Source organism: Marmota flaviventris, chromosome 10 (genome assembly GCF_047511675.1).
Source record: "Marmota flaviventris isolate mMarFla1 chromosome 10, mMarFla1.hap1, whole genome shotgun sequence".
Lineage (NCBI taxonomy): Eukaryota > Metazoa > Chordata > Mammalia > Rodentia > Sciuridae > Marmota > Marmota flaviventris.
In genome coordinates this window covers 30,851,403-30,873,862 of record NC_092507.1, presented here as the reverse complement: position 1 = coordinate 30,873,862, position 22,460 = coordinate 30,851,403, and the positions used below count along the sequence as shown (strand labels likewise).

General features: G+C 42.0%; 1 protein-coding gene across 5 annotated transcripts in view; it reads right to left on the bottom strand.

The window, feature by feature from the left end:
- Nfyc (nuclear transcription factor Y subunit gamma) overlaps positions 1-22,460 on the bottom strand; it is a 63,906-nt gene continuing 41,446 nt past the window's right edge. For 4 of the 5 annotated variants that reach the window (XM_027937178.2, XM_071617734.1, XM_071617732.1 and 1 more), the window contains exons 3-10: positions 21,911-21,982; positions 19,989-20,102; positions 16,596-16,691; positions 11,619-11,792; positions 8,259-8,417; positions 4,603-4,710; positions 2,140-2,199; positions 1-1,211 (exon numbers count right to left, since the gene is read on the bottom strand). In XM_027937178.2, coding sequence (XP_027792979.1) covers positions 780-1,211; positions 2,140-2,199; positions 4,603-4,710; positions 8,259-8,417; positions 11,619-11,792; positions 16,596-16,691; positions 19,989-20,102; positions 21,911-21,982 — 1,215 coding nt within the window. In that variant the 3' untranslated portion in view covers positions 1-779. The remainder of the gene's footprint in view (positions 1,212-2,139; positions 2,200-4,602; positions 4,711-8,258; positions 8,418-11,618; positions 11,793-16,595; positions 16,692-19,988; positions 20,103-21,910; positions 21,983-22,460) is intronic. The other variant, XM_071617733.1, reaches the window with a different exon arrangement.

Below are 22,460 nucleotides of genomic sequence, written 5' to 3'. Positions count from 1 at the left end.
TATCTAAAATGAGATTTATTGCATTTCATGCAGTTTTGAAGTCCATGCAGCAAAGGAGACTAGCACAATTTTTTTTAATGCATTTAAAAAAATAAAATAAAGGAGGAGGGCAGCACATACACGAAATTCTAGTCTCCTTGGGTTCCCAGGAGAGAAAGGTGTAGGAATAAACCATTGCTCTCCGTGGGGAATGAGTTCATCTCCAAAATGCAAGGAATGTTTCCTGTGGCCTCTGGATACAAACACAGAGCTCCGGGTGAAAATGGAGATGGGGATGGGGAGAAGAGCATGAGAGAAAAGAAGCTGCACACATTCACCTGACCCTGTCTGAACACAGAACAAGGTGGCAAATCTTGGGACAGCAGCTGTTCCAAGAATCAGGATATCCTCTGCACCCCTAGGAAGATCTCCTAAAACAAGTGGCGGTGAGAAGCAGAACAAGAAAAACCAAAGGAGAAATATTTCTTCAACCACACACTTCAAGAAAATGCCATAAATATGTTATTTAATATTCTCATTTCATAGCATTGGACACATAGCTTGACATTGAAATATTGATTTCTTGGAGAAAAAAAGTGGAAAAAAAAGGAAATAAAAAATATTGCATCTTTTTGTTGGAAAATCTCGGCCCACAGGCGTGGGGTGTAGTGCACCAATGTCCTAGCCTGCAGGAGGCGCTGAGGTCGGCAGGGTCCTCTGGGGAGGGAGGCTGCGCCCATCGCCTGGGGCTGTATGGCAAAAATTGTGTTGGGTATCCTTGGCCTTGCCAGCTCAGGCCCTCAGTCGCCGGTCACCTGGGGGGCCTGCCCATCCGAGGGCTGGTTGGCTGACTGGATGAACATGGGCTGGGCGAGGTCCTGGCCCGCAGGCATGGTGACTTGCTGGATCTGGTAGAGCTGCTGCGAGGGGTGGAGAGGAGAGAGTGAGGTCACCCCTGGGAGAGGGGCATGCAGCTCCCTATGGGCCTCGAGCTGGTTGGGGGCCCCAGAAACCTCAACCACCACCCACTGCAAGGCATCAGAGGGAGGAGCAGGTGTGGCGCTCTGCTGGGGCAGGGAGCAGCAGACACAGGAGGCATCAGCCTGGTGGGAGGGAGTGTGTGTGGTGGGCAGGGAAGAGGTGCAGGGAGTTGCATTTCCTGTGGCTTTCACTTCTCTGGGCTCTGCCTCTCCCGTTAGCTCAGAGCCTTGGGCTTGCTGCACGCTGTTCCTCTGTGACAAACACAAGCAATCGACCACTGTACCAGCAGCTTGGAAGTCAGCATTTCCCCCTTTGCAATCCTCACTGAAAGGGGCAGCAGGATACCCCTGCTTCTCCTTTCCTCAGAATACCTGGCTCAGGCTGAAGCTACACTGAACCTGCATTTCTTACATGGGTCCTGCAAAGGAGGTGGCCTGCAATTAGACAAGCCCCATGAGGGTTAGAAAAAATGCTCATGCAGTCGCTAGTAAGGTTAGGACCTACTGGTCTCTGGTTTCTTAGGGCCCTGAAAAAACCCAAAACTAAGACCCCTACCCATAGGAACCCTGGCCTAAGGGTCTAGCATCTGGTACTTGCAGAAGTCAGTGGTGAGTTTTGATGCCAGCTCTTCTCTCTCTTGGCCAATGGACAGTACAAGTTTGGACACGTCATCCTATCACATACGTACTCTGTGGTCTTTGGGAGCACTTGGTGAGGGGAGAGCAGGGGAAAAAAGGAAGGCTCTTCCTTGTAAATCACTAAATCCTGGCATCAAGAGAGCTCAAGAGGTCACATGAGCTGAACTCATATGTGCTATTAAAAAGAATAAGGACTTAGGACAAAAACAGTCCTAGAGTGGGAAACAGAAGATTGAATTCTACCCTACAACCAACAGTTGGATAAAGCACTTCCCATCCCTAGGGCTGAGTTTATTCCTCTGTAAAATGGCCATTTGGGCTATACAGTGTCTAAGAGTGGTTCTAGCTCCCACATGCCTACAAATATAAAGGATACATGCCTGATTTAAAGATTTCACTTGTTTTAACAATTTCTGTCCCCTCGCTGTTAGCAGAGAATAGGCCAATAACTCTAACCATCCAAACCCACAGACCACCCACAACTCGTCCCCCGCCCGCCCCCCCCCCTTGCCCTTTGACCTGCCCAGGTTGGGTACCCTACCTGTCCATCTGTAAACTGGCTGAACTGCTGTTGTCCTTGCTGGACCTCTGTCTGTGTGATCTGTGGAAAGCAAGATGGTAGAGTAGGCAAATAAGCTGCATGTCAGCCCACCACCACGAAGATCAGGAACAACGCCTACAAAGTGTGCCCAGAACGAGGCCTGCATAAAAAGGATGCTTGATGAGGGCAAGAGTCCCTCCCAATCACCCAGCTATCCAGAGTTGGTACCACACAGGTACATGAAGAACAATGGAGCATGTAAGACACAACTATCAGGCTCTTATCCCTTAATGTCCACATCTTGTAACTCTCCCCTCACTTTAAAGTCTGAGGCTCAAGGAGAACACCTAGCTCTGTGGTTTTATCATGAGAGGGAATAACATTTATAGTATGGGGCAGAAACCCTAAGAGTCCATCTATCAGCCAGTGAGGGCAAAATGTTTGGGCAAAGTGGTGAGTGGTCCCTTTCATCCTTGGAACATGGGCTCCAAACCAACCTATGACCCAGATTTATCTGAGTGGAATATGAAACACCTTGGTAAGCAGTGGCCTTGGCCCTGGTGGTCCTCATGAAAAGCCTATGAAGTGCTTTTTCTGAGTGAGGTAATGTGCAGTCAAGGGAGAGAAGGAGGAGAGGGGAGAAACAAGGGGTGCAGCAAGAAAAACATTTATCACATGCACTTAAAATCTTATGTGGGGATTTTAAAATAAATTTACTGGCATGTGGAACTGTATCACACACTACTGGGAACAGCTTGGTAAATTAAATAGAAGACCAGAGCCTATGCATGTGTGTATGTCTATGGAACATAGGGTGAGCAATGGTCTCTGTGTACCATCTCCTGGACTCATCATAGTCAAACTGCAAGTTAAGACTGGTCCTCTTGAATGTTCTCACAACAGACAAAAACAACCTCTGCAGCCTACCCAGGGGGCTATGAAGAACAAGAAAGGGGACAGGTGATAAAAGGCCTCATAAAAATTCCTTACTATTTTTCCTTCTCCTGCAGATCTATAAGCTACTCAAAAGCAAGAGCTGTTGAACTCTTTATATCGCCAGTGTAAAAATTAAAGAAATTTCTGCAGAATAAATAATTGAATCTGAAACAAATGGATAAATCTCCTCATAAAAAGGTTAACTGATGGGGCTGGGGTTGTGGCTCGGTGGTAGAGTGCTTGCCTAGTATTCATGAGGCACTGGGTTCAATCCTTAGCACCACATAAATGTAAAATAAAGATATTGTGTCCACCTAAAACTTAAATATAAAAAAAAGGTTAACTGACCTATGGCCAGTAGGACTGACAATATAGAGCAGCTGGGAAGGAAATTTCATTTACCTTTAAATCACATATACATATTATTTACTTGGCATTCATGCAACAAACATTTATTGAGCACCTACTGATGTCAGCTTATCACAATTACATGCTGTTATGGAGATTTTTAACTGCCCTCAGGTACCCCTCTTCTTGCATCCTCCCTTCTTTAGCCAACTCTCCCCATTTTCTGACTATAGTTCTATATCCCAAACTGACCTCTAAGGAACCAATAACTCTTCTCATTTCATAAGATTTTGGGACCCAAAGGTGTGACCAATATTGAGATGCAAGTATGAATTCCAAGAATACCATGGAAAAGCCCCGCATGGTTCATGGATGTGCAGGAAGTAGGTAAGGAAAAGGTCTTTTTATGATCCCAGAGACTGTATGGAACTGAGAAGCCTTGCTTTGGCTCATTCCTCACATTTTCTCAAATGAGATCTTTGGAGACCTGCTCTACAAACTCAGCTCTGTCACTACTGTCAATAGATGCATCACCAAAAATGCAACTGGGCCAGACAGGTCCAGCTCTTAAACGATTGCTGCTTTTTTTGGGTCTGAGGCAAAGAATCCATTAACAATGACTCCCCTTGAACAGTGTCCCCCATCCTCTGCAAATGATGCCCACGACCCTCAACCCAAGGCCAGGGGGGCTGCCCCCTTGGCTCTTTGACTAACAGCCTTTGGTATCATAGGGTAAGGGAGCAGACAGAGGGTAAGTCTTCTGGCTGAGGATACATGCAGAGGTGGGGTAAACTCTAAGAAGCTTTCCAGAGGGCAGAGGATGTGCCAGAACACAACAGCCATTCAGATTTAAAGATGGAAACAGACCAGTGACTAGGCTTCCTCCAGCCTGACCTGCACATGCACTTACTAGGCTTCTTTCAGGTATCCTCCTGACTTGTTCTTCCCGACATTCCTTTGCCCCTCAAGAACAAGATGTAAGTGACACCCTTTGAATTCAATCTTCCAGTTACCCTCATCAGTCCCTTGGGCAGAAGAGACTTTTTTGGGGGCTGGGGGAGTGGGAGAGGTGTCTTCCTAAAAGTAGTGAGAATTGTATGCTGAGGGCTCCTTTCTAGCCAGAAGCCAGAGAGCTGCTGCTAGTCTCCAACTCAAGCCCTCCATCTCTGGGGTACATACCTGTTGGGCATTGGTGGCAAGTGTTTGGATCTGTCCCTGCACGACTTGAGTGCCTGATACAGGCTGGGCTAAGCGGATATACTGCAGTTGACCAGCATTCAGCTGCACCTGGGTCAGGGGCAGAGATAAACAGACCAGTTTGTATGAGTGCCATCTCTATAGGCAAACTTCCCATGATCAGAGATGGGTATTGCCCCCTAGTCTTCCAAAGAAAGCTGCCGTGAAACAAAAGTCTCTTTAAACAGATCAAAACAAGCAAAATGATAACACCCCCTCCCCACAAGTAACAGAATACAAAAGAAGGTATGTAGATCCTGTCGAGTATGGGAGAACAGCATGGTTGCAAGAGAACTGCTGGCTCATGGCTATATGATCAAAATTTATATAAGCAATCAATCTTAAAATCTGTCTAACATTGTCAGAATGGCTGTAATAAGTGTGGATTTCTTTGCCCTCCATCTCCACACCTCCCAATACTGTGAAGACTTCCACTGTCTGCTAGGAGCCCAAAGATATGGCTGTCATCCTGTGTTACAGCTCTAGTACTGCCCAACTCCATGTTACACATCTTGTGAGGAGAAAGCTATCCTGCTTTATTACCTCTGTTCCCAAAAGCCATGATCAATGGGGGTCTGTGGGACTCTGAGGATCCTGGGTGTTCAGCACTAGCTTCTGGCCAAACACCTCCCAAGGGGAAGCAAAATCAATAAACCTCTCACAGAAAACCCCATCATGGGAAAACAAAGCTACAAAAGTGCCCTTAAGAGTCTCTCATGCTTACAATTAAATCTCAGATAATACAATAATACCACAGGCTGCATTTAATTGTGTGCTAAAAGCTTTAACTCAGGCTCTTAACGCTCCAGTGTGCCATGAAAGTATTAGCGCTTAGAGCCAGGATGAAGGGAAGACCAAGGCTCAGCAGAGGACAGCAGATGTTCACACCCGTGGCTCAAAGCTGAAATGTTTCTGGGAGCACAGGCAGATTTGGTCTATCTCTATCTGTGGGCCCCAAAACTACCTTCCTAGCTGCCTAGTCTGTCTCTGCTTTTGGAAGGAGCCTTTTCAGGCTGATGGGCCCTTCATGCCTCTTTGTCCTGGAGCACACTTCCTTCTGGCCTCCAAAAGCTAACTTCACTGCAGGAATCTTACTTCCCTGAGGCAAAAGCTGATGGGATGCAGCAGTACTACTGCATGCAGTGTTAAATCAAATAGTTCTCTGAAACTTCCAGCCTCAAAAGTTTCAAACACCCAGAAAAACTAACTCAGTAGTTACAGTGCTTGGTTGACCATTTCAGAACTATCTGCCTGAGGTACCCATTAAGAATCTGTTTTAGGGCTGGGGATGTGGCTCAAGCGGTAGCGCGCTCACCTAGCATGCATGAGGCACTGAGTTTAATTCTCAGGACCACATAAAAACAAAATAAAGATATTATGTCCACTTAAAAAAACTAAAAAATAAATATTTTTTAAAAAAGAATCTGTTTCAAAGGAAAATAGGACAAGAATATTGTGACCCACAGTCATTTCTTTCCTGAGACCATGTCAAGAGGAGCTGCTGGGAATCTCTGGTGCCAGGCCTAGCTTCACACCAAATCTTATGAAAAGCTAAAGCCTTGTCCCAGAAGTGGAGGCAGGTGTCTGGACAGCCACAGGGATTTTAAATTTTCTTGCTAGGAAGGGGCCTTTGCAGAAATTCCAAAAGCTGTAAGCCAAATGATTCCAAGCAGTTCGAAGACAGTGAGGCAGTTTTTTCTTAGGGTTAAAACCCCTGGTGATGCTCTGCCCCTTAGTCCTCTAAGATAGGGTGGGTCAGATGCTCCTCACAGGTTTTCTTTTTCTTTCTTCTCCTTCTTTTTTTTTTTTAACTTAATTACAGGGCAAATAAGCCTAAACCTTGGGCTTTCAAAAGAGAAGTAAAGGGGGCTTGGCATAAGGCTCAGTTGGTAGAGTGTTTGCCTTGTATGTACAAGGCCCTGGATTCAATTCCCAGTACCACCAAAAAAAAAAAAAAGAGAAGTAAAGTTTCCATCCCAAAGTCATGACTTAAATTACAAGCACTCTGCTGAATGGCCTGAAAAGTCTGGAAATGCAGGTTCCTGAGAAGATGTCTATATCAGTGAAGATGAGGTGGTAGATTTTATAACAAATCTGGGCAGAAGCTTTGTGCTGCAGAGGGTTAAAATTACTGCAAAGTGAGATCTCATCTTTGGCTTAAATTACCTTATTTTGGGAAAGAAAGAAAGAAAGGGGAGGGGGAGGGAAGGAAAAGAAAGAAAGAAAGAGAGAGAGAAAGAGAAAGAAAGCAAGCTAACTACTAATATCGAGGTCTTGGGGTTGGTTGAAGAAAGGTAGAGAGAGCCCAGTCACCTGGAATTGATGATGTGTGTTTGTGTGACTGACAGAGACAGACATACACACACCACTTTCCTAAGCTTTCTCTTGGTTTATTACTCTGAAACGTAAGAAGTTCCTAAAACTAAGCTAAGGATACTTTTTGAGCTTTTTTCAAAGAGGAGGTAGCCAACCAAGTCAAAGTTAGTTTCTATCGGCCTACATTTCATAAATGACTACACTAAAGCCAGGCACAGTGGCTCATGTCTGTACTGCCAGCTACACCAGAGGCTGAAGGAGGGGAACCCAAGTTCAAAGTCAGTCTTGGCAACTTGGTGAGGCTCTGTTTCAAAATAAAAAGGAGGCTAGGGATGTAGCTCTGATGCAGAGCACCCCTGGGTTCAAGCCACAGTATTATAAAGTTAGTTAATTATTAAAATAAAATTTAAAAAGCACTGCTCTCTGCCACTCAATTTCCAGTTTTTGGTGGCAAATTGACCAATACATAGTTTACAAATGTTAAGGCAATGATATATATACATAAACACAAGCGCGCGCACACACACACACACACACACACACACACCCCTATTTTTTTTTTTAAACAAAGAAACAAATGTAAGTAAAAAAGCAACAAATCTATGAAATCCCTCAAGGCACACAGGAAGCTACAGCCTACAGTAAAGGAATGGGTAAGTTAAATGAAAGCCAAAAATATACTCTGCTGCAGGCTCCACTGGGAACTGACTCATGAATATGCAACAAGTGTTATTTATGGCCTTCCCTATACACCTCCCTCTTATTCTCTGCTAATCAAAGGTTAGGACTGTCTCACAAGGATTTTGGGCCTTAGCATCGGGTAGCAGCTATAATCATTTCCCTGTATAAGTGGAGTGAGCAGAAATTGAGAGGAGCCACTCCATGAATCAATTAATGCAAAATGAAAAGTAAACACAGTGAAGCACACTGGGGTGGGGGCACAGGGTATAATGGAAACAGGTTAAAAACAAAGCACAGCTAGGTGCTGTGGCTTATACCTGTAATCCCAGCAACTTGGGAGGCTGAGGCAGGAGAATTACAGGATTGAGCCAGCCTTAGTAATTTAGCAAGATCCTCAGCAACTTAGCAAGACCCTGTCTCAGAAAATAAAAAAGACTGGGAATATAGTTCAGTAGTAAAGCAACCCTGGGTAAAGTCCTCAGTATAAAAACAACAACAACAAAAGCACATACCCAAAATTTCAAGTATATGATACATAAAATCTTGAAGTATTTCCCATCATAAGCTGAGAACAGAGCCATGCAATCTAGGGGCAGGCTTACCGGGATCTGCTGGATCTCTCCTGTGTTAGTGATGATCTGCTGCATCACCTGCATGGTCTGACCAGTGCCACTCTGAGCCTGCTGGGCTTGACCCTGAGGTTGCGCCTGGACAATCTGTACCTGCTGACCTTCTCCAACTTGCATTGTCACTGGTGTGGTCTAAAAGGAAGAGTCAAAACAAAGTTTAGAATGACCACGGGTCTCCATTAATGACTAAACTCATCTTAACACCAATAATAACACTCAACCTACAGAGTCCTTTGGGTCTGGGGCACTGCTAAAAAAGCTACTATCAGAAATTAAAGCTGAGAAAGCCACAATGACTTTTAGGTTCACAATACAGAATATCTGCTTGGGCCTCCATGCTTCAAATGCGGCCACTAATCACAGTCCCTTCAATGATGTTAAGGCACATATGGCACAGAAAAAAATCAAAAGCAATCATGATAGTTCACCTGAGAAATGGCCAAAGTCAAGCCCACAGCAGATGAATATGGAGGGCAAAATGAAATAGAAAGCGGGGTCCATATAAATTTTTACTGAGTTAGGGTCCCGGGTTCTTTCTAAGGCATACAAAACAAGGAAAGGAAAATAGAGCACCTGGGCTCATCCTTGAGGCTGGGCCTAGTGCAGAATGGCTTTCTCCCCGATTCAAGAAGCACAGGGACTCCTGCCCATACTAGCCAGATGACTGCTCTCAACCACCATAGCTTCCCATGGAAAAGGTGACTACTGGTAGGATACAAGATGCTGTCAAGAACTGACTCTTAACTGATCCTACCCTTATTACTAAAATTTAGTAAAGCAATAGCTTTTAATTTTCTAGAAATGGCAATCTCAGATTTAAGACATTTCTGTCTAATATATATAACGTGGCAGATTTTGTGTCTCTTGCATTTAGTGGCTTGTACTCTAATGAAACTTAACTCTTTTGTGAGAGATAAAAATTTACTATTTGTCAAAATAGTCATTCATTCGTTCAACTCTCAAAACTTTAGCTCCTGAGGTGACTTTCACAGATTACCCAGAGAAACGAGCCCACCATATCTGGTTCCTCTGGTGGGAGGTGAGTGGAAATCTTTAAACTACAACTGGACTCCCACTCTTAACATCCCCAGGTCCATCCTATTTGGACATGGCCTCTCCCTGCTCTGAATTAAAAATCATGTCAAGACATTTCTGGATCTCAAAGGGTCTTGGGCTTCAACTGCTATTTTGATGTTCTTGATTCTGACTGAAGAAGTCCACATGAGATTATAACTATGCATTTAAAGGTACAAGGGAAGGGGATATTTCCTGTGAACTATTAATGAGATTCAAGTATTACCAGGTAAGAAGAAATTACTATAAACTGGAAAAGGGTAGGAAAGAAAGATGACAGTTCTCAGTAAAGATACCTATGATGGGCTAGGACAAGAGAAGTATCTTTTTCATCCTCGTTTCACAAATTTCAACTCTTCCTATCCCCTAACCTCCAGAAATTCCCAATTTGTAACCAAAAAAAAAAGAGAATTCACTTCACAAAAAAATACATATTTCTCCCAACTTTGCTCTAACATTTTGTCTTGCAACTCTTATTTGTACTCAACTTGAAACAGACATCACTATAGATCTAGGGAGGAAAGACCCACATGGGACCACCCTGAAGCAGCAGGACAGCAAAGTAACAGCTGGGAGGGACCAACTTCATCACCTTCACAAGCCTTATCAGTTCCAGACTGCTGCCAACTCATCACTGTACTGTATCAACTTAATATGCCCAAGAGGATTTCCAAGGTATTTCTAAATTATTTCAGGAAAATGAGGGTTTGTGTTAGCATGGCAGCTGCCAAATCACGTATGGTTATGCCCTGCTGTCAGTACACAACAGCCATGAGCTTCTCAGGATGATCAGCCAATCTGGGCCAACCTTTGGCACACTCCCTTGAAGTTCACTCTGTAAAAGGATAAAGCCTTTGGCAGATAAAGCTCTTCCCACTGCAGAGGCATGAGCATGAGCCAAAGAAAGTCCCTTAGGCATCATGGGGCACTGAATGCCTTGAGGCAGGGAATGGGCTGAGATCATCTTTGAGCTCCTTATGCCTAACACAGTGTCTGACAAAGAATAAGCACTCAATAAATTTTTGTTCTATGGATAAATAAATGAGCAGGGAATTAATCTTAAAATCATAATTCATATTTAAATCCACTTCCATCTCAAATTTTTTTTCCTTCTAGGCAAACCCAGCTCCTTACTAGAAAACACAAGACTATCCAGGGTGTGTTCCCTGGACTTGCCTCAAAGGTCCCCTATGCTGATGACACTTTCTCACCATTCCTTGTACTGCTTCTCGCCTTGTACTGCTTCTCGCCTCTAAGCCTTTGCCTGTACTTGCCCTTACTGACCATACCATCCTTTCCTGCTTGTTTAACTTCTAGTGTTTCCTCTAAGACTCATAGTGTTCCCTTTAGGAACCATCTCTAACCTCACATCTCCTCACATCTTTCACAGACACTCCTTTTGATGTGCTCCCATAACACTCTACACAATTCTAAAAAATGTCTTACACGTCCCACATGGTGGTCATAACCTTTTAATACTTGAATCCCCAACTATATTTTAAATTTCTGGATAATCAGGACTATTTTATTCATGCTTTTATTCTCAATATCTAGCATAGGACTTTGTTCTCGGAGGATGCTCAATGTTAGACGAATAAATAATGACTGACAGAATTTGAATGCGAAGCTAACAGTATTGGGTCCTCTATAGCCTCTATTTTTAAAAAAAAAAATTTTTTTAATTGTAGTTGGACACAATATCTCTATTTATTTTTATGTGGTGCTGAGGATTGAACCCAGTGCCTCACACGTGTGAGGCAGGCACTCTGCCACTGAGCTATAGCTCCAGCCCTCTATAACCTCTTAAGATTCCCAATGGATGGTACTTCTCTCAACAGTACTTTGGGGAAGAGAAAGAATCTTCTGATTACTACTGTAAAAAGAGAAGGTTACCTGACACAAATATAGAGGGAAAGAGAAATGGAGTCCACTGAAAAGCCCTTTTACTAAAGATCATACTGCTCTTTATGGGCATGTTAGAGAAAATTTTTTTCTTTCTAAAATTTCTATGTTCATAGGAATTCTGGAGAATATCTTATACAATGTATTTTCTTCATATAATCTAGAGGAAAAACAGGGTCAAGAGAGATTAGGGTAACATGTTGCTTTCATCACTGAATCTGGGGCAATGCTCAGGTTTTCAGACTGCAAATCCAGCTTTGTAATGATTTGGCTGCCTCTCTGCCCTTGATGAGCTTTCCCCATCCACACCTATGAGGCACCATCTTGCTGGGTGGATGCCCTCAGCAGTTCACAGACCTGGCCCTGCTGAGGTTGTGCAATGATGATTTGCCCAGGCTGGATGGTGGTCGTGGAGCTGGTGGTCTGCTGGCCTTGCTGCTGCCCCTGGACTTGGACGGCAGTGGGCTGCTGAGCCAGCGTGAAGTAGTACTGGACAGGCTCGGCAGGAGTCACAGACTGGCGCACCTCCTCCTGTGGGGTGGAAGGACAGGCAGGTAAGAGGAAAAGAACCGACTCAGCAACCGCCACAGTGAATTTCCATTCTTCCCCAAAGAGGCTGTGTGCAGTTGCCTCCTGAATGCTGAGCTCTCCACATTTGAAGCCAAAGGAAAGTGGAATTCGAAGAGACCAGTTGTGCTAAATCAAACTAAAAATAACAGATTCTATAGGCTTCACAAAACATACAGCCAATTTTCTGAGGTACTGAGTAATCACCCAATGTGTGATGAGTTGCAAACGGGCAAATAATTACCGTAACTAAAAATCACACCCCAGCAGTGCTTGTCAGTAAGTGCTGGCAAGGCCTGTGATCTGAGAACAGTGCTAATTGCCAGTGCTGGGGAAGACACTAACTAAACATCCTGCCACTTAGGCTGGTCCTCAATCTCCCAACCAGACAGCATTCTTCTTACTTTGCTCCCACCCGCTCAAGAGGGACTGGGCAAGGTAAAGGGAAACAGGGCTTTTTCTGGGCTAGAATTTCAGAATCAAATGTCAGATTCAAGCGCACTAGTAGGCAAGTGCCCAGGTTTTCACAGACATTGAAAGTTCTGTGGTTACTGAGGACATGTCTATCCAGTGTCATATCTGGTTCTGGTTGTACTTAGCCATAGAAGCGCAACCCAGGGGGCCTGATGGACAGCTCTCCGCTGGGGTGCTGCCTTGGCTGACTAGGGAGGTCGCATCCTGTTTGATTTGCAGAATGAAGACACTGTTCCTTCTTCAGCTGACGTTTTCCATGGCAGAAGGAGTAAACAACCTTCTCCCAGCCAACTTGAGCTCACAGCTGAGAGTGTAGGATGTTTACACACACTACGACATGGTTACAGCCCAGAGGGTCGGGGGTTGGTCAGCCCCTGACCACACAGAGATCGGCGTCTGATCCGGAGTGACCTGTGACACATAGTATCCCTGCCTGGGACAACAAAACAACAACAACATACAACCACGTGGCCTGGCTGAGTAAAAATATCAGCTAAATTTACTCATTTCCTTATTCTGAGCCAAGTTTGCTAGGTTTTTAGAAAAAATACTTCTTCAAGGTATAGAGACCCTGTGGATGCCTCAAAGCTCCCCAGTGTGACATTTACAAAATTAGTATTGACCCCATTCCCTCAGTAATTTAGGTACCCTGAACTATGCTTCCATGTTACTGTCTGTATTACACATTTTTGTATCTGTATGTCAAATTAACTGCCTGTTGGCTAGAATCTAAGTCCTAAAAGGGAAAACATTTGTTTCCCACTCTCTCCCTCTCTTGCTCCCCACTATCCCTACCATTTCCCATGTAGGTGCTCAGTAAGTCCTGGTTGAATAATGAGTACATTTACATAGACAAGCAAACAGAGGCAGGAAAGTACTTTTTCAAATTGGTGGTATGACAGATTTTCTTGAACCCAATAGCTGTTACCAACAGAAAAGTCTGTAAGCTTTCGTTTGCTACCTTTAGGAGTCTGTGGCCATAGTGTGTGGAGAAAGCTGGCATACCCTGTATTATAGAGGTGGGTATTGTTTTGCTTTCCTAATACCTGGGGACCCAGATAATGGAATTAGGACTGCTGATATCCAGCCTTTAAGAAACTTGGGGCTCTGGATAATAGATTCTCTGATAGTCATCCACCTAGGCTAGGGAGAAACCTGTAACATTATGGGTGCATAAGCAAGTCCTTAAACATAAACTGACCTTCTAAGTTAATATATTCTGTTTTAGACCCACACAGTTTTAACCCTCACATAATCATACTGAGGGAGAAAATAAAGGAGATCTCCTTTTATTTTCATCTAGGTTTCGATTTCCAGAAAAACTTGACAGTGACAATACCAGATCCATTCCAACTCTTGACTTCTCACCATTATAAACAAAGGTTAGCCTGGCAATTAGGTTTTGGCTGTGGCACAGATAAAATGTTGATAACAATTAAAGCCATGAAACTGAGGCCAACTGCTCTTTTCAAAGCTGCTGAGGTAGGTTTAATGTATTTATTTTTCTAAAGAGGTCTCCCTTCCTATTTTACAAAAAACACAAATTACTGAAGTCTAGACCTAACTTTGAAAAGTTCTTGGGTGATGAGAAGGTATAGAGGACTAAGAGCCCCAGAACCAGCTTGTAGGAAATCAGGCAACACAGAGACACTGGCACTTCCTAGCCCTGACCTATGACTCTCTTCAGCTGTCCCTGATTACAGATGATTTAACACTAAATATGGTCTTTTTCCCCCAAAAGCAAGCTCTTTAAGTATCCCTCCCAGAAGCCAAAATGCCCTTTGTGAAAACCTATTTGAACAGGTAAAGAGTCTCTCCTATGCTTCCTACTCATCCTCTAGGATGGTTAATGAACTAAGCTAGGACATTGAAATGAGTTATCAAGCAGAGGCACTTAGGTTTGTGTTGTCAGGACAAGGCATGACTGTTCTCAAATCACTGGGATGGAAGGAAGCATACATAAGGTTCTTTTGCATTATGAAGACTCATTATTCTGCCAATGGAGATAAGCTAGCAAGAGAATGATTATGCTTGATTTAAAGAAATGGGTAAAAAGATAATGACATTTCAAAAGGGAGGAACTTTCAACCCATAGCTTAGTGGGGCAGAAGTCAGGCCTGAATTACTTTCTATTTTCAGTCTTTACTTGCTTCACTATAAAAAAGGTGAGACTCCTAAGCATCTCTGAGAAGAAACAGGCCTTAGTTCCACAATTCAATATTCTGACTAGTGCTAATACAATCCCTGAATGATTGGATCAATCCAGAATAGGGAACTTGCTCAACTTTGGCAGTGGCTATTTCAACTAGAGGGGTTGTTCTTGGAATCTATTCAGAAGCTAAGACTGACAAATAATGCCAGAGAATGAGCAGTATCACATCTTAAGGCCATCACTACAGTGTTGTGCAGCCAGTCCCAAACTAGGAAAAAAGTACATTTGCTTATAGCAAGAGTGAACTGCTGCCTCCTTCAGAAAGGGTGAGTTTTGGAGAGTAGGCGCTTTTAAAGGACTTCAGGAGGTGCCAGACAATTTGGAGCTTGGGAAAACTTCATGTCCATAGAGGATTAAAAATGCTATCTTGGAATTTCAGGCCAGCTTTCAGCAATCTCAACCTTTCAAAGGCCAGGCAGCAGCTGTCCCAAATAGGATGCCAATCAATAGCTCAAACACCTACAAAGAACTAAATCTAGGGAGCAAGGAGCTGTTTCAGCTAGACACTTTTAAAGGAGAGATCAGAGCATTCTGACACCCTGAGAGAACCAGAAGCACTTTGGAGGAAGGGATAGGACAAGACCCTTTTATCCAGCCAGTTCATTCAGCAGGCAGCCCACAAAGAACAAGGAGTTAGCACAATGAGAGTGAGCAAAGTTTAATTTCATCAGCAAGCTCACCACCTTGTTTTTAAAGGGGGCTTAGGATGGACACGGAAGAAAAAATTCCGACAAGGAAAGCAGGTGTGTGGTATGTACTGTTTGATCTAAGGAAGAGAAGTGATCTGAGTCCTTATAGTGACTTCTCAGAGAGTAGGGAAGCACCCCAAGAGGAGGAATCAAGTCTGGGGGCACAAACCTGCAATGTCTCCCGATGCGCAGCTGGAGACGACCGTGGCAGCCTGCCGCTGTAAACATCCGACTGAAAGCTCCTCTGAACAACTTACAGCTTCCAGTCAAGGATGTTTACAGTAGCAAAGACTGCCCAGAAAAAAACAGTCGCAGTGAAGCACACTCTGCTCCAGTAAGGAAGCAACACAGGGCTTGCTAACCCAAAGGTCCCTGTGCAAGGTCAGAATTAAGGCTGACTAGGATGCCCACTTGTCCTACACTTTGAATGCCCATAGGCCAACACAGGGAGAGTGGCTGTCACCAAACAACTGCTTCTAAGGATAATAGAAACAGTTGTTCTATTATTTCTATGAAATAACTCATTAAAAACCTTTAAAATTTATTAACAAAACAAAGCCAGTAGAACAAGGTATAGCTTTGTTCCTAAGACTCGGCCACTATTTCCCAAACATTTCTATTATACTTAATGAGTCATGCAAACTGTGTGCCTAGAACAATGAGTCTCACAGAACAGGGGTCTATTACAACTGCAATTAAGAGCTACATGCACCCAAGTGCTTTGAAAAAAAAAAAAAAACTGGTATGACCTTTGGAAAGGGGCAGACAGAAGAAAGGGGCGGGCAGGCACATTCGTACAGTAGTGGTGCTCAAATCTGGTTGCACATTAAAAATCACCTGGAAAGCTTTAAAAGGTACTATGCCTGGGTGCCAGCATCACAGATTCTAATTCAGCCTATGGGGGTAAAACCTGGGCAATGGTATTTCTTAAACGCCAAAATGTGTTCTAATGTGCAGCCAGGATACTACGAAGAGCCACAATATAGAGTAAGAGAAAAGAAAACCCACCTGTCCCAAATACCACTGTTTACATACAGAAGCAGTTTCTGAAAATCTGAAATTAACTTGCTGGGAATATTCTCCCATCTCAGATTAAGAATTCTGATAAGACTTCGTCAGGGTACCTTGAAATGCACTTCAGTCTACTGTTTGTAACTAACATCTTTATTTTTCATTGAATTTAATTTCATCTATTTTCACTGAAATACTACTTCAGAGGTACTGAGTTAAAAGTATCTATAAATGAGTAGCAAAGATGTTAAGGATGGATCTAGACTAAAGAAGAAGAACAAAAGGAAGAGCAAATGCCTTGTGCAAAGAGAAGAGGCATGTCTGACAGCAGTATGGCAAGGCTCTGTAGTCAGCAGCATAGCTACACCTTCCCCAGCTCACCTGACGCTTTGGAGGTTTCAGTTCATCTCTTGGAACAATATCGATGAGAAAGTCAAACTGATCAAATTTTGTAATTGCCATGGCGATATCATTCCTCTGTAACAAAGAAAAGCAAAGTGAAAACTTGGCCTGGGGATAAATTAGTTCATCTTAACCTCCAATTAAGATAGATGACTTTTAAGTCAAACTAAATATCCCTGGCCACATCTATAACTGAAATAAGCACAGTCAAACTTAAGAACTTCAAATCATCAGACTTGTTAAGACAGAAATCAAAAAAGAAAGAGATACACCTAGCTTATGCTCTAAAATGGGTATCTCTACCTCCAATCGCTAGTCTTCCTGCTTTATCTCATCCTAGGGCCCTACATGCAACTATCAAAATATCCTCCAGCTAACCATAGACAAATCCAGCAATCTTAACCAGAAAGTCTTTGATTATTCTGTGGTTATCAAGGTCAGCTTATTATTCAATCATTTTTAGGCCCTAAGTAATATTTTGTCTTTGGTTCACAAGTAGTTATAATCTTATCACTAGATCTATGTATGCTGGACCCTCTAAAACTATGATTTTTATTGTGGACTTCTAAGCTGCAGTGATAAATTCTTGGTTTGAATCTGGTTTACTGTAACATGAATATTGAAGGCTGAAATCACTACAATAGTAGCAGCATAGGAAGAGAACACAGGGGTTACTGGACTAAAAATACAAAACCAAGGTTTGTTCTGATAAGGTTTCCTCTCCAAGCATGACACTCCCTTCCTTTAAATAATAAAATTAGAAAATTTTTATTGAAACCCAACACATTTTATGTATATAAGATTTGTTTACTCTACTGAGACATTTAAAGCAAAAGAAAAGCAATGAGAAAAAACACTGAGCTCTAATGAAACTGAAGTATTTAGGGGAAAGTCAATTTAAAAAGTTTCCTAAAAATAGATGACTTGATGGATGTATAGTTTAGATATGGGGATAAAACAAGTAGAGTAAAATGAATCTTGTGGTAAATAAACAGATGTTCACTGTAAACTTTGCTTATGTTTGAAATTCTTCATATTAAAATATCAACACACTAACAGAAATCCGTAGCAACTTCTTACAAACCACACCTTAAGCAAGGTGACTCATCAGACAAATAGGGGATGGAAATTTTCTGGTTTTTCCTTCTCTGGTATCTATGATGGCCCCAAGCCACTGAAATGCAAAACTCCAGTGCACCCTCCTGGCCAACAACCAGCTTGATAATAAAACCTCCCAAATGAAGTAGGGCATATCTTAAAGACTACCAGGACTCATTTAAGGTAAGTACACTGTAGTGTCACATTCTTGATGATGATACCTACTCAAACTATCTAAATGGCTCGTCTATGGATGGAATAAAGGGGGTAAAGGAGACAATAATCACCTCTAAACATACACCAAAATGGTCTGGAATTTTTTGAAAACAGATATATCTAAATTTATCGTTCTAAAATTTAAATTTTGCCCCTTTTTTAGGGGGGAGGAATGGTACTGAGGATTGAACCTAGGCGAGTTATACCACTGAGCTGTATTCTCAGTCATTTTTATTTTGAGACAGGGTCTCACTAAGTTTTTGAGGGCCTCACTAATTTGTGGAGGCTGGTCTAGAACTTGTAATCCTCCTGTCTCAGCCTTCCAAATTGCTAGAATTATAAGCATGTGCCACCATGCCCAGCTTCCCATATTTTATCTTTTTTTAATAACAACATTCATTACTACTCATCTTCAATAAAATACAGAAATGTAAACCCAGGTAGACAATACAGACAAAAATATAGAAAGTTCCCTTCTAATCTTTTTCAGTCAATCACCTTTTCCCTATAGCCCCTAAACCCGAGGCAACCACAACTCTGATTTCTACAAGTATAAATTATTCCTGATTTCTTTTGCTTAACATGTTTTTGAGATTCATCCTTGCTACATGGAATAAAGTTTTATTTCTTTTTATTGCTGAATAGTAATTCCTTTTGTGGATATATTAGAATTTATTAATAATACAAAAACTAATGGATACCCAAGTTGCTTCCAGTTTTGGGCTAGTATAAATGATTGTTATAAATATTTCTACACAGGAATGTCCACATATGAGTAGAATGGTAGTCAGAGTAGAGATAGGTTTGTCGGACGTGCTAAATAGTTTTTTCAAAGTGATTATATCACTTTACATTCTGATCAGCAACATGTAAGTTTCAGATATCACACTTCACCAATACTTGGTACTGTCAATCTTTTTTATTTTATTTTTTTATTTTCATTCTGATGGGTATAAACTAGCATCTTATTGTGATTTTAATTTGTATATACCCTACTATTAATCATGTTGCACCATCTTTTCATAGGCTTATTGGTCATTTGGCTATCTTCTTTTTCAAAGGAATTGAGGGTTTTGCACATTAATCAGAACTGACCTTGAAAGTAGTAGCTTTTATAGCATCCCTCTAGATCCAGACTTTTTTCAGGGCAATTTTTTGTGGTTGTTGTTTTGCAATTTTCACACGCATCAGAGTTCAATATATTTCCCCTATGTTGTTCTTTTGCTTTAAATTTTTCATAAAGTAAACAAATCTTAACTCTATGCCACAATATCTGGCTGCACTAGAATGTAGGATTCACATGGTAGAAATTTGTCTATTTTGTGTACTGTTAATCTTCATAGCCTACACAGTGCCTGGCACATGATGGGTGTTCAGTAAACACCCATAATTTGTAGAATAAATAAACAAACACACGTATTTTCAATTTGGTAGTCAAAGGGAAATGAGGAAAAAATAGACTTTGCTTTCTTGGCATTATTATTAAAATACTGTCACAGTTTTGTATCTGTTAAACCCTTCCTCTTATATTTGGGAAACTTTTTCTCCCAGAATTGGGACCTGGATTATAAGAGAGGGTTTACAGAGCCAATCACCAAGGGTTTTACATACCATAAGAATGCTGACTACTGTATTAAAAGAAAAATAAAATGAAAACAAAAGGATTTCCAGGAAGACAGACAAGGAACAAAAAAAGCTAATGAAGTCAGTGAGACTACGAATTCTTCCTGAGATTGTCCCTTCCTGGAATCTCTCAATGCTCTCAATCAAAAGTTTTTTACATCTGGAAACAGATAAATATCCTATAACTTGAGCCTCTGTTTAGATGAGGGCTCACCAAGTGAAGAGTTCAGTCAATAGCTGTGAAAATCATGCAAGATTCGGAAATTAAGAATCTTGGTAAGGAAACAGTATCACCACAGCTGTAAGGTATGCCTGGGTCCCAGTGCAGAGGAAGATGCCTGACAAGGCCAAAGAAGAACAATTTTTGGTCCAAAGCCATGCAAGAGAAGTAGGCAAAGGCAGCTTTTTTTTCCCAATGTAAGCCTGCTATATTACCTGAAGGGTGCGGCGCTTGTTATCCTCTGTATGGATCCAGGCTCGAAGAGTCAGTTCTGTGATAAAAATCTGGGCTGCCTTGGCAAAGAGCACAGGGGCTTCTGCACTGATCATCTGCAACAGACGTAGGCCCTCCCTGTCAATCATCAGCAAATCATTTAAACCATTCTCTTGCCTCATGGCTTACATGAGGTAAGAGTTAAAAAAAATAAGTAGGTGGTAGCCTCAGAAGATTCTAAGGTAAAATAAATCCATGAATAGGAACAAAGCAGGTAACAGGGAGAAGGGAAGAGGGACGAAGAATACTTATAGGCCCTAAGCAAGGTGCTTTCTTACCTTCTTAATAGCTCTTCGAAGAAATAAGGGGTTAGGGAATGGGAAGAGACTTGACCATAGCCACAGAGTCAGTAAGTGGTAGGATTTAGGTTCTAATCTAAGGAGAGACAATGTGGGGAAAGATAATAAACTCAAGAGCCAATGGTTATAGGTAAAATCTCAGACTTCTCATGTTTCTGGGCTTTGTTTTTCTCAAAATGAAAAAGAGAATAACCTTCCAGTGTTATTATGAGAATCAAATGAGATGATATATGTACCTAGCACAGGGCTTGGTATGTAGTAAGAGCTCAAGCAATGAAGGTGCCTCAATGTGTCTGTCTTCCAAGTTCAAGTTTAATTAAACAAGTCTCTAAATTCCTGGTGGAGTGTTCTGTGCAGGGAAGAGTCACACAAAGAGCTCCAGAGTTAAAGAAGCAGGAGATGAGAACTGGAATCTTGGCTCTATCATGCTGGGCAAATTACTTCAGCTTTGTGTCTACTTTCATATCTGTAAAATGGAATGAAACATTCTTATCCTGTCAAATCTCACAAGGTTGCTGTAAGGAAGAAGAACTCTAATAAAAGGGGAAATTGCTACGGACTGTTAGCTTTCTGTTTAAATGCAAGAGACCATTAATTCCAAGTGGTAATGAGGTAGAGGCAGAGCTGTTCTTTCCCTAAAAGTTGTAATGGGAGGTGGCCTCATAGGAATATAGAAATGGCCAGTCTTAAGGAAACCTTCTCACAAATATTCACTCATATAAAACAAACTCACAGGTTAAAAGGTCAGAACAGGTTCAATGTCAACATCAGAAATTTCTTAGAGCTCTGATTAACTAGCCAGAGACTGCAATAAGCTGCCAAATGAGCAGGCACGGTGATGCACACTTCTAATCTTAGTGACTCAGGAGGCTGAGGTAGAAGGATCAAAAGTTCAAGGCCAGCCTCAACAACTTGGTGAGACCCTGTTTCAAAATAAAAAATTAAAAGGGCTGGGGATGTAGCTCAGTGGTAAAGTGCCCCTGGGTTCAATCCCTAGTACTACAACAACAAAAGATGCTAAGATGATGGTACTGTCCTGTTGATTTGACAATACATGCTGTTCTTTGTTTTTGCTGTACTGGGGATTGAACCCAGGGTCCTCTACCACTGAACTACATCCTGAGCCCTTTTTATTTTTATTTTCAAACAGGGTCTCACTACATTGCTGAGGCTGACCTCAAATTTGAGATCCTCTTGCATTGGTCTCCCAAGCAGCTGAGATTACAAGTTATGTGCCACCCTGCATGGCCATGATACAAGTCATTTACACTGCACAGTAAAACGAACTAGGCAATGCCACCTGATATAAAAACCAAACACCCAGCATCTTCTCGATACTCTAAAAAAACAAGAGATCCCCAATTTTCAGAGCAGCTGCATATAATAATTAAAACTGTTCAATTTCAGTTCATTTAGTTTTAGAGAGAAACCAAATAAAACCAAAAAGCAACAGACAATAACAATATTTTCCTTTTTAAATTAAACTCTGAGCTCTAGAGAAATGAGCAATATCCTATCCATCATTTTGGCTTCAGAATGAATAATAAAAATAAATGTGAACTCACCTTCACATCTTCATCCAGTTTCATAATCTTCTTAATACGAGCCAGTGGGAGTTCCTGTACTCGGAAATCTTTCTGAAATGAGCAACAAGAGATATGTAAGAGGTGGGGACAATCAATAAGGTGGCAGAGCATCTTAGGAAGTAGCAAATACTGACTAGTTTAGACTCTTCCTTCAGAAAATATGGCAGGGGAGAGGGACAAATGAAATGAAAAAAGTACAAACTACAGAAAAAAAAAAATCTTCTTTATTTAACCCACACAGAACTTCAAACAATTACAGGGTTTGAGGGAAAACTTATAATGGCCTTTAACAGTGCCCATATAAAAGGCAGCCCCAACCAATATCAGGTTCTATATCTCAGTGCAATACAAAGGTGCATTATAAATGCCTTTTTTTCCCAAGAAAGTTTACTGGTCTGCTATACGTGGATTAAAACAGATTTCTGCCTCAGGGAGCATTCCTCTAAACTGTCAATTCTTCCTTCTGTTCAGGGACTATAAGGGAAAGGGCCAAAGCCAGAAACACCTGACCACAGTGATCCATGGTTCT